Below are 12669 nucleotides of genomic sequence, written 5' to 3'. Positions count from 1 at the left end.
CAAGCGAAGGAACGGCGCCTGTCCAGTTCTCTCCCGTGCACGTGAAACATAAAGAATGTTGCCTACTCGTGTCTTGCTTGCTGTGTAATCACATTGCCTTCAACGTTCCAGCGAATAGGTTCAAGCTACAAACCTATCACACGTGTGTCTATAAGTCCAGACCTGAAGGTTGCCAGGGTGCTCATCATCATTGCCATTATCGTTGGTGTCTTTGGGATCCTGCTTGGTGCTGCTGGGAGCAAATTCATGAGCTTTGTGTCAGACTAAAGGAAAGGGAGCAAAATGGCAATGGCATCTGGAGTTGTTTGCCTCATTGCAGGCATCTTTGTGCTAATACCAGTTTGCTGGACCACCACCACCACCACCACTACCATCCAGAATAATTTCAACAACTTACTGCCTCATGTCTCTCTGAAGATTGAACTGGGAACCTCTCTTTATATTGGCTGTATCACCACAGCGCTTCTCTTTCTGGGTGGAGGCCTCCTCTGCAGCTCCTTTATCTGCAGGGATGAAACTGACTAAAAAATTAAGTACTTCAACGCTCACTCTTTGTAAATATGGCCTTACTTATCTAAATTTGTAAAAAAGAAAATTGTGTTTTCTGTTCTCTGTCCAGTTCTGCTGATACAACCAAATTTCCCCTTGTGGGACAATTAAAGGATTATTCTATTCTATTGTATTCTAAACAAAAAAAAAAAACATCAACTTAGCAGTTTGTTTGGAACAAGACAAATGTTATATGACATTTTTAACTTTAGTTTTTCCTTGAACGACTAGAATAAGAAAATCTAAAATTGATTAAAATAGGCAGAAATATTTGCAATTTAAATGTGTAACTTGCTTCTGGGTATTTTTTTTTTATTGTATTTTATATCATTATAGACATTTTGTCATCTTTATTATTTATCCTGTTTACTATAAAAATGTGGACACTGTTTTCCTTTTTTTATCTTTGCAAAATCAAAAGATTCAAAACTGTTATAAAACATGACTGTATAGCCAGTGGTCTGGGCCTGATCATTGACTACCATTTCTTTATTAAACTGGTTCAGTATTGATGATTATGTTATTGATTTCCATTTTGAATATTTTACTGCAGAATTAGCTTGAATGAGAATAAAAACAAAAAAGCAGTTCAATTCATCTTTATTTACATAGATCTAAATCATAGCAATCACCTTAAGATGTTTTATATTCTAACAGACAGCCCCCTATAAGCAAGCTCTTGGCAACTGTGGGAAGGAAAAACTCCCTTTTAACAGGAAGAAACTTCCAGCAGAACCAGGCTCAGGGAGTGGCGGCGATCTGCTGCAACCAGTTTGGGTCAAAGTGTCAAGATCTGAAAGGTGCAGATCATGTGGGGCAGAGAGAGAATCCAAATGCTGACGTTTGCAGGCAGGAAGGAGTTAATTAACCCTTTATTGACCGGCCCTTCAAATTTACCTGTAAAATGGGCCCGCCGGTGGGCCCATTTTATTCAGGCTGGTTGTCAAAAAAGTACAAAAATAAGAACACAAAACTGAAATGAGCAACTAAACAGAAAACCTAAACTTGGTAAAACACTAGAAACCTGAACTATTAGGAACTTGCAGACATAAGTGCAGGAGAAGAGACGTTCTGTCAAAGGACAGAGAAAAAAGAGACAATAAATTCCCTGAAGGGTGATTAGGGAAGTGGAAACACAAGGGAATACATCAGGAATAAAAATTGATCACCATCCATATGAGACAAAGATTATCAAAATAAAACTACAAGCAGCATGAACACCGAGATTTAGACAAGGACAAGTGGGCTTGAGACTAAGGGTGCAGACACAAACTAAACACCAAAACACAGCAACATGAGTTGATTAACCAACCTTCAAAAATCAAACAGAACCTGAACTGAAAGAGAGAGAGACTGGAGTAAAAGACATGGATGAGGAGAGGAGAAATCCGAAGCCCGTGAAAGAAAAGCACAATAAAAATCCAAATAAAAAGAAATATTTTTTAAACAAGGCCAAATGATAAAAACATTGTTTTGAGCCTGACAAAAAAGTTTTGGTCTTGGTCGGTTTATGTGGTTGTATTTCTCATGCTATAAACAACTGCAGTGAAACTGGTTTTCACACAGGATATTGTGTCTCTCATCACCGACTCCTGCTTTAGAAAAACAATCCGTATGCTGTCATTTTTCACATGCATTATACAGAGAGAGAAAGACCACTGAGCTCACACGTTAGATGATTTCACTATCGTGTGACTTGGGCTTAATTTTGCAGGAAGCCAAGTGAGACAATAGCCCTGAAATAATGGAATGCATTTTACACACAAATGGCGCATGCCTTCAAATTTGACCAATGCTCCTGTTTAGTGACAAACACAATGTAGTCTCTTTCTCATAATGAGTAAAATGCAAGTATTCATTCCTAACACTTTCACGTTTTTTAGTTTCATACTAACATCATTTTTTCACTGTAGGTTGCATTGCAATGACCCATAGGAACTAGGTGTCTCTATTTTTGTTTTTTGTGTCATGCTTTATTCTACAGGAGCTGATTTGTTGCATGAGCTATACTTGGGCCCAGTTAGCTTGCCTATGAACGCTCACTCTGCAGGTCTTTCTGCAGCAGGTCTCTCTTTTGCTCACTGTCCTGATTTGGACACCAGCTTTCTAGACTACCTCAGCTCAGTTACAACCAGAGTTTTACTCTAAAGACCTAATGACATAAATTTTTGCTGTAATTATGTTGTATAAATAAATTACCATATACTAGACACTACCTTGTCCAGTCTCCCAATGTTTCGTTGCAATTTATGAGGCAGTTTTTGACAAATGGGAGCTTGTCTTTTGCAATTTAGCTTTCTGAAGTAGTTGGATATGCGTCTGTAATGTGCTTGATAGCCAAAAACTGACTTCTTGTTTTGAAAGTGTTAATCAGTCATGTTAGCATCCATGTGGTTCAGCAGTCTGTTATTGTGCAGCTTGTCCTGATAAAGGCACACTCTGCTTCACTGAGAGACTCTGACATGTGGTAGAGAGTAGAGAGTTCTAAGTTTATTTGAGTGTCTGAGTAATTTCTATAACTGTTGAGTCCATTTAAGGAGCTAGGAAAGAAAAGTGTTTCTTAAAGATGTTTCATTTTGGATGCTTTCTCCGGCCCACAACATTCAATCTTGGTGATTTCATCCTTTGAAGCTCTATTTTCATCATCTATGTCAACAGTTTATTGCACTCAGCTGAAATTTTTTGCTACAACTCGTCTAAAATGCACATTTAACTGTGGTCCATAGTTTGCCTTTATGTTTTGCTTTTAAACAGGAGTTAAGCAAGAGGATGCCTGAGGTACCAGTTGCATTAGATAATTAGCAGATGTAACAAAAATGTCTGCAGGTAATTGTGTTTGTTTTAAAGAATATATTCATGCAGAGCAGAAATTTAAAGAGGTAAAACTTTAAAATGTATATTCTATCTTAAGAAACTGATATATTCACTGCATATTTGTACTTTCTGTGATGAGTCCAGAATTTATTTCTATTCTTCATTATTTTGCTTAAACTTTAAATTAGAGAACATAGGTTTCTCTCAGACATTGCACACTATACATAAACCATTTCCATTTGTAGCTTAGAAGCGTTTGAATATTCATTTTATATTTACAGATGGCTCACAAGCTATGTCTTTGAAGACTATATTTACATTTTAGGAATTCTTTTGTTATGTAACCTGCATATGTGGTGCGAGAGATCATTTGTGGGGTCAGACGTTTCGATTCCACAAGCGGCAAGTTCATTCACATCAAATGGTTTCTCTACTCTTCCAATATGATGACTAACAGCTATTGTGTTTTGTGAGATTGTTTTCTATTTCTATGGTATTCTATTCAGTTAAGTTGTGTTTTCTATTCTATTAAATTGTTTTTTTCTATTTGCTGTTGTTTTCTTAAGTTGCATTTTATTTGACCTTTCAGCTCCTTTGTAGTTACATAATTCAAAAAATTAGATTAGCTGCCAGCAAATAAAGATTTGAATTTGCAAAATGAACCACTGAGTATATCCTGTTACAATGTGGGCAAAAACTGCCTTTGTACTATAAAGGAAATAAGTTCTAATAAAGTTCTAGCTTTATTCTAGCTTTAAAAAAAAAAACACTGCACCCACACTGGAAAAAGGTTTCAAAGCTGACAAGTGTGCTGGGAGTGTAATTCTGGTCTGCAATCCAGGGCCCAAAGGCACAATGGCCAGAATTATCAGCCTGAATAGAAATTGTCAAAGGTGGTCACTCAGAGGAAGAAGCATTCAATCATATTAGTTTTGCATCTTTCTAAGAGATTTTGACCCACTTTAATAGGCTTTGTGTTAGTGGGGAGTAAGTTTCCTCTCCAGATCCTATGTGCTTTCATCAGGTTTGCCCCTCTTAATTGCACAGTAGTCCTGTCTTCAACCAGCTACTACTCCTCCCCCTCTTCATCCTTCTTCTTCGGTACATAATGGCTGCTGACATCCAATAAGGTGCATTACTGCCTCCTGTAGGGTTCTGAAGTAATTTAATTTCACTAACCAGTGACTCTGCTTCTAGTTCAGCGGAGTCAAAGACTTAGAGCAGGGGTGCCCAATCCCAGTCCTCGAGAGCTACTGCCCTGCAGCTTTTAGATGTGTCCTTGTTCCAGCACACCTGAATCAAATGAATGGCTCGTTATCAGGCCTTTGCCAGACTTGATGGCATGCCGAATTGGTAATCCAACTATTTGATTCAGCTGTGTTGGAGTAGGGATGCATCTAAAAGCTGCAGGACAGTAGCTCTCGAGGACTGGGATTGGGCACCCCTGACTTAGAGCAAAGACTAAAGTATTACTGTTTAAATTACATGTCATTTTCCTATATTAAGAAATCTCAGCTGAATGTGCAGTTAAACTTCTTTTCACTGACAGAAAGGGTAGTTTAACTGGTCCAGCCCACTTAAGATTTAAAATGAAATGTATGCGACCAATGACATAAAACTATCCATCCATCCATCCATCCATCCATCCAACTCAGTAGTCCTTCCCTTGCTGTGTCATTGTCTACCCACTTCAGCATACTTTCTGCATTATAAGCAATGTTCCCTCTAATTTTTCATGTGTCTGAGCGAACACACAAACTCCCTGAGCGATCCCTTGGACCACTGTGAGCAACATTAGACGTGTGCACTGTGGTCACGCCAGCGTCGAATCCATCCAAGTTACATGGTTTATTAAAATAATCAAATTACAGCATTTACATTTCTGTTAGACAACTTTTCATTAACTGCTTTAGCCCACTTACAATGAAAATTAAAAAAAAAAATCCTGTTCATGACCTGTGTAGTATGTTAACACTATTGGAAGTAAAAATAACTTGAACTCCAATTTTGAAAACACAACTTTATTTAAAAAAACAAAATAAACAAAGCTCTGACTTGTATTATGAGCACGAGTCTGTGGTCTGGGAGAGAGTCCTGTAACTCTCTGTCTACAAAATACAGTATATAATGACTAATGTTGGGCAATTAATTATATAGTTACTTCTTCAAAAAAGTATCTGAGTTTTGCAAACAACAAAGTTTTTTGCAGCTGTTTACCTAAAAATGCAGCCAAGGCGGTTTTTTAAATAAACATTTCAAAATATTTACAGAACAATCAGCTGTTCTGCATCAAATCTGATGCCACACAAATTATTTGTACCACTCCAAAAAATAATTTCTGTCCACTGTGAGATAAAGAAGAACAACAGCCTCATACCTGCAGGCCTGACAACAGGAGATGTATCACTCCTGTAACACCTGTAATATTCAGCAGCCGCCTCATTGTTCTGACACACACAACAAAAATATTGATTACACTACACACTAACTACACAAGATTTGCGCTAAACGTCGCAAATGTCTTACATCTCAAAACACCGCCGTCACTCCTAAAACTTCCTTCCGTTTCTTAACAACTAAATGCCATGTTTTGATTGGTCGACATGGTACATTTTTCGACCAATGGGAAAGGGTGGGGGGTGTTTTGGTTTCGTCTTTGCTCACAGGTGGAGAGTGCTTTTGAGCGTTTTCCTTATAAAACGCCGTTTTTACCGTTTCTTCCCGCAGTAAATATAAACAACAAGTATTCAGGAAGAAAACCAAACATTGCATATATTTTTATCATAACTCTGGTTTTACGTGGCCTGTCAACACAATTTAAAAACTGGTACAAAGTCCACACTTTTTCTGTCAATTGTTCCGTCTGTCCTGCTCACATCTCCAATGGTTGTACACGTTGTCATTAACGTGGCTTCACTCCACATCAGCCACGCTGCTTATCCTAGCTAAAACACCGGTGTCGGCACATATTTACTTTAATTTCAATTCGGGTTAGAATTTTTTTTGTGTGCGCAATGCAGATTTTCTCTGCGCAGAGACCGTGCCAACAGTGCGCAATTGCGCACGTGCGCATCTTAGAGGGAACATTGATTATAAGTACACGACCAAGTCTGCATAACTTCTGTAAAAGTCTTGTTTTTCCCTAATGAATGTCCTACGCGACAGAAGAACATGCTTAACTGTCTCGGTCTCATTCATATAGAACAGATTGATGTTTCCCTGTGTTTAATGCTTTGTGGCTTAACACCACTTATCTCTCTAAGAAGTTGGACTTGGATCACAAGGGGTCAAGTAACTAGTCACAATGTTGGAGTCTTGTTCATTATCAGAACTAATTATTCTGTATATATACCTTTATTCGAACTTTGTGAACTTTTATACATATCACTGTACATTTTTATCTGTACAGAAGAATTTCGGTTGCTTATGTATATAGTACTAATTTGTGTCTATATTCCTCTTGCTATAAGAGCTGCGCAACACCCAAATTTCTCATTCGTGGGATAATGAAGGTTTATTCTATTCTAATCTAATCTACTCTTTTCTATTATAGAGATGATCCCCAAATCCATTACAGTCGGCTACTTTGTCTACTTTACTCCAAATAGCTGAAAGCTGGACTACAGTGGAATCTCCACTCCTACGTGGGTGTGGCCACAGAAAAGCTTAAAAAAAGCAAATGCATGTAATATTTGGTAGTGCCAATACTTCAGTAACTCCTAATACTAGTCATTTGGGTCAAGTGTTGGTCTCATAAAAATTTCAAAGCAATGTTAATCTTTTTCTTTCTTGAGAAATATCGTGACACATATGAGATGATTTTGCTGTCACTGGTCACATTTTGATCTATAGTCTTTTCATTGTGTTTTTGCCGGAAAAGTTTTTTGTTTTTTTTTAAATATTATATTATAAAAGTATTAAGAAAAAAAAGAAAAGAATGAAATGGCATTCAAACCATCTATTTTTCCTATTAGCAAGTCTATTTTTCATACAATACCATAAAGGGAAATAAAAAGGTTCTGATTTTCTTTCCACAAATGTAGATTTGGTACTGTATGAGATTTGTTTTTGGGGGGCGTTTTGGGTCCTCCAACCTAAGGAGGTCAGCACCTTGTATGGCAACCCTAAGGGATTCGGCTGTGAGTGTGTGTGATTCATAGATACACTTTAAAACATTCTTTAAAACACAGATGAGCTAGATAAATGCAATTTTTCATCTCAGTCAGTCATCCACAAGAACAGACAGTTTCAGTGTAGAAACGCCTACATCTATTGACATCTATTAACCTATGAGCTACAGGTATCGGTTGATAATGAGCTCACTCTGAAAGTCATGTGCGTCATTTTTCTAGCATTGTTCATTTGGTAAGTCCCTGTTTGGTATTTAGTATCACCCAAGTAAATAGTGTTTTCATAAATATGCCAGTTCAAAAAATTCCTTTTATTGTTTCACAGAACATGAAAAATTGATGACATTGGTGGTAATCTGTATTTCTGTGTAATTCATTTTGGTGTTTTTTGTTAGTTTTTTTTCCATTATATTGGTCTTTGTTATGCACATGAAACTGCTATCTTTTCTACAAGTGTTGAAACAAGCTGGTTGGGTGACATTTCTTCAAAAACCTGTTTGACCTTGCATACATCACTAGAAAAACACCTCCTCTGTCACCTCCTTTAAAATTTTAACACTGAGCGAGGAACTCACAGTCAACTTCTCCTCTGAGTGATCAGCTGAAACAACTACCTGCTGAACTTTTGTTTCACACACTGCTCTCAAGGACGCTCAATCTTTTTTCTTTGACGGGATCAACATGGTTGCTGGTTGTAGACAGCTTCTTGGTTTATTTTTGGGAGTCATCGGCTTTCTTGGGTCGATCATCACCTGTGGACTTCCACTATGGAGAGTCACCGCTTTCATTGGTGCCAACATCGTCACTTCTCAGGTCATCTGGGAGGGTCTGTGGATGAACTGTGTGACCCAGAGTACAGGCCAGATGCAGTGCAAGGTCTATGATTCTATGCTAGAATTAGCTCAAGACCTGCAGGCTGCCAGAGCACTCACTGTCATCGCCATCATCGTCGGAGTTTTTGGGATTCTGCTTGGGGTGGTTGGAGGCAAGTGCACAAATTTTGTCGAAGATGAAGTGCAAAAGAGCAGAGTGGCAGTAGCTGCTGGAGTTGTCTTCATCATTGCCGGCCTCTTGGTGCTTATTCCAGTCTGCTGGACCGCTAACACCGTCATTCGTGATTTCTACAACCCTACCCTGATTGCTGCGCAGAAGAGAGAGCTGGGAGCATCTCTCTACATCGGCTGGGGAACTGCAGGGGTGCTGATCCTGGGAGGGGGCCTGCTCTGTAGCTCCTGTCCCCCCAACGATGCCACTGATTATGATATTAGGTACTCCAAGGCTCGCTCTGTGGATAGTCATAAAGAATATGTTTAGATAGCCAGCATTCTCCTGGATATCTTAAAGAGTCCACCTTTTAGAATAACAATGTCTGTGATTAAAATAAGTGGAAATGTTTAGAGTATAACTGTGTAAATTAAGCTTTTCTTTTTGTCTTCAAAATATACACACATCCAGTATTGTCAGCCTGTTTTTGAATATATCTGTTTTTTTTATGTTTTCTACCACCAGAGATTTTTTTAAATTTTTGTTTTCTGTTCTTTTTATATCAATATGGGATACTTTATTTCAGGGTTGTGTCTGAAATCTGATTCTGCTTAATTAAAACCATTGTAAATCCGTACTGACACCCTTGTAACTCTAGACCTCATGTTTTGACTGCTCTTTATCTGTTAAACTAGTGAATACTGATGGATATATATATATATATGTATATATATATATATATATACATATATATGTGTGTGTTATGGATGACTGTATGGCAATAAAATTGTATATATGTGCATGTGACATTGTTTGTGATTTGTTTTTTTTATTTCATCATAAGATGAGTTACACTAGTGACAAACAGTAAAAAAATTCAAACAGAAGATCTGGTTTTGCGAGTGTCCTTGAAAGAATCTTTACAAACAGGTTTTGGGACATTTCCTTCTCGTCAAAGAGCCTGAAAAACAGACACTGGATGTTAGCATTTATGTAAAGCTATTTAGCATGTGTTCATTTCTTTATTTAGTTTTGTGGATTTCTGGATTAAACAAAATCAGGATAAAAAATATTCTTAAATACAGCACTGAAAATTTAGAGGACAGGACAGTTAGACTCAAAGAATGTTCAAATGTGTTTTCATGAATTAGCTTAATCATTAAAACCATGTATAGTTTCTTTTTCTGAGGAAACAAGGGGGGAAAAGCGATTCGCAGTGGTACAAATTACAATACATGAGCCTATTTACACAAAATATCTCTGTTCAAATAGATAAACCTAAAAAAGATTTCAAATTAAATGTATTGTGTTGTATCAGGCTTAACCATAAAATTAATTCCAAAAATAATTTATAGCCCCTGTAAAGTTTAACCTTTATAACTCATAGAGATTAAAGATGATTTTGAGCTCGATAAAAAGGTTTCATTTTCTGCCACACAGGTTTACGTAAGTGTGTGTTCTCTTGTGTGGTACGGGGGTTTTGCATATTTCGAACAGGTTTTTCTGCACAGTGTGCTATTCAAGTGAAACTCCTGTCCTGTCCTCTCCCAGGAAACATTCCACCCTCGTTCTGTTTCACATATTCTGCATGCACACATTATTCAAATACATTAATTGCGTGTAGAGGCCTCTGACCTAACACATGTATTAAGTTCTTAATCAAATTAAGTCACCTGTTAATCAAATGCAGCATTTTCACAGAGGTACTGTATGTGACAGATTAACATCAGAACAGACCCTTGTTAGGCGGTGGTTTATACCTCTGTTTCTTCTGCCTTCTTCATAGCTGTTGTTTACAAAATGTTCTCATGAGGCAAAGATAATGAGCGAGGGTGATGTCATTGCCTATTCATTCTCTCTCTCTCTCTGTCAACTTCCACTCCTTTATTTTTTCTACAGAGTAGGTGTGGCACTGTCCACACCTGTCCAGTAGCACATAGGCTTCTGCTCAGGTGACAAAAAAGAACGAATGCTCTCAGGTCCTGAAGTAAAAAGTAAAGAAGGAAGAGGCAGAAAGACATGGTATAAAAGGGGAGGGACATAAGCTGTAAACAAATGAAGTGAGGCTTAAGTAAGACACGCCTGGATCCCAGTAGCAAAATACTGTAGGCAGGACAACAACTGAAACAGACTAGGCTCTCCTGAGATACATAGTTTACAACACTGCAACAGTAGCAGGAAAAAGTACGCACAGTACGCACATGTTGAGAAGGACTGACAAAGAAACACTCACAGAAAGATACAAGAGAAGAGCGACCAGAGGAAAAGACGAGCAAATGCAAAAGAGACTCTGCAGAAATCAAGAAACCCAGCAAGTCACCTTTTAAAACTCTGCAAGGATTTTACAAGAAAGTATTTTTTTTCTCCAGACCTACATTATGGCCTCGATGGGGATGCAGATGCTGGCCAGCGCCCTGTGCCTCTTCGGTTGGGCAGGGGTCATTGTCATCTGCTTACTGCCAATGTGGAGGGTCTCGTCCTTTGTGGGCACCTCCATCGTCACCTCCCAGATTTTCTGGGAGGGTATTTGGATGGCCTGCGTGGTCCAAAGCACAGGTCAGATACAGTGTAAACCTTACGAGTCCCTCCTTGCCCTCAGTGGTGACATGCAGGCTGCCAGAGCTCTCACTGTCATTTCAATCACTGTAGGTGCAGCAGGACTCATTATGGCCTTTGTTGGAGGAAAGTGCACCCGCTTCTTAGATGAAACTGGAAATGGGACAAAGGGCAAGATGGCTGTTGTGGCAGGAGCAGTGTTGATGGCTGCAGGTCTGTTCTGTTTGATTCCTACATCTTGGGTGGCTGGGGCTTTAGTGAAGGACTTCTACAGTACCTACAATGATGCTCAGAAGAGGGAGATTGGTGCCTGTCTCTACATTGGTTGGGGAGCATCTGTTTTGCTTGTTCTTGGAGGTGGTTTATTCATTAGCTCTGCATGCCCCATAAAAGCCCATGACACAGAGAAGAGGACATCTGTGCGTTACCAGGTGGTTCGCTCCTACAATGGGTCCAACCTGGGGGGTTCTCATCGCAGCAGGGCGCCATCGGCAAAGTTACTGCCTGTTGGAGTGGACTACCCCAGGCCTCATGGCTATGAGGGAGTGACTTCAAAGCCCCAGCAGTACACAAGGCCTCCATCCTATCAGGATATGTCTGAGCAGGGCTCAAAAGAGGAGTCAGAGAAATCATGGGCACCTTCAACAAAGTCACAACTGAAAAAGGCAGACTCGACAAAATCGAAACACAGTGATGTACCATCTACAAAGTCTCAGCTGAAAGAAGCAGAAATGGACACCTTATCAGTTAAGAGTGACGGGGAAGATTTATCCTCAAACCCACCAAAGACATACTTATAATATAATTACATATAATTAAATATGTGTACTTATGTTGACACAAAAGACAGTTTACTCTACTGCTCTTTATAAGTTGCCTTTTCTTTGTTTGTGAGTGTTTACTGACTTTATTTGAGTATAAATATACTCCATGATGCTTCCTTTTTAAAGGATGAGATGGAAAAGTTCAGGAGTACATTTATTAATATGCCAAAAAAATGTGTGAAGAATGCGACAATTAACTTCTAACAAATTCCTATTTAAACACTGTTACTGTAAATGTGAAACATTAATTTGCTATCAGATCTCTTTTTTTTTTGGTGTTTACCTCAGACTTTTAAAGTTCTCGTTTAAAACGGGCAGCAGGGTTTTACCTTTGAGTAGACACATATTTTATTAGACACATACACATTGTATATTGTACATTAATTGAAAGCATTACATTATTGAATGTGCTCTTTGGTGAATATCTCTATGAAGAAATTCAATTATTGAAAATACAAAGTTTTGTTATTTTGTTATTTTAATGATCATGCCATTTGGCACAGTGAAATGTCATTGCACTTTGTTGACTGATACTTTTGCATTTGCTGTTCAATAAATGACTGTGAGCTCATCGGAAAAGAATCCAGCTAATTTTTACATAATGTGAGGCATGAGGTGAAAAAGAGCCTTTTAGAATCCCCCTGGACTCTCAGTCCTGTTCCTGGCTATTAAAAGCCACAAGACAAACTGGTTTGGCAGAAAGTAAAGTTACAGGCAGGTGTGCAATGTTAAAAGAGGAAGCATTGTGCCTTTGTTGAGGATTCAACATTTAGTTTCAGTGAATCATGCTTGTATCATGTGATCATTCATGT

At 38.4% G+C, this 12669-nt stretch overlaps 2 protein-coding genes across 2 annotated transcripts; both read left to right on the top strand.

Annotated features, from left to right (window-relative positions):
• Positions 1-8022: 8022 nt before the first annotated feature.
• On the top strand, positions 8023-9364 carry LOC100696760 (claudin-4). Its single transcript, XM_005462311.4, has one exon. The coding sequence runs from the start codon at positions 8175-8177 to the stop codon at positions 8805-8807; it is 633 nt and encodes a 210-aa protein (XP_005462368.1). The 5' UTR covers positions 8023-8174; the 3' UTR covers positions 8808-9364.
• Positions 9365-10520: 1156 nt separating this feature from the next.
• On the top strand, positions 10521-12436 carry LOC100697376 (claudin-4-like). The gene has a single exon (XM_003457524.5). It carries the CDS (start codon positions 10856-10858, stop codon positions 11831-11833), a length of 978 nt encoding a protein of 325 aa, XP_003457572.1. The 5' UTR covers positions 10521-10855; the 3' UTR covers positions 11834-12436.
• The last annotated feature ends 233 nt before the right edge of the window (positions 12437-12669 follow it).

Source organism: Oreochromis niloticus, linkage group LG10, assembly GCF_001858045.2.
Source record: "Oreochromis niloticus isolate F11D_XX linkage group LG10, O_niloticus_UMD_NMBU, whole genome shotgun sequence".
Lineage (NCBI taxonomy): Eukaryota > Metazoa > Chordata > Actinopteri > Cichliformes > Cichlidae > Oreochromis > Oreochromis niloticus.
Note: the sequence above shows the minus strand (reverse complement) of the source record. Positions and strands in the feature narration are given on the sequence as shown.

Coding starts and splice junctions, on each gene's coding strand:
- LOC100696760 (XM_005462311.4), top strand. CDS start 8,175: ATGGTTGCTGGTTGTAGACAGCTTCTTGGTTTATTTTTGGGAGTCATC.
- LOC100697376 (XM_003457524.5), top strand. CDS start 10,856: ATGGCCTCGATGGGGATGCAGATGCTGGCCAGCGCCCTGTGCCTCTTC.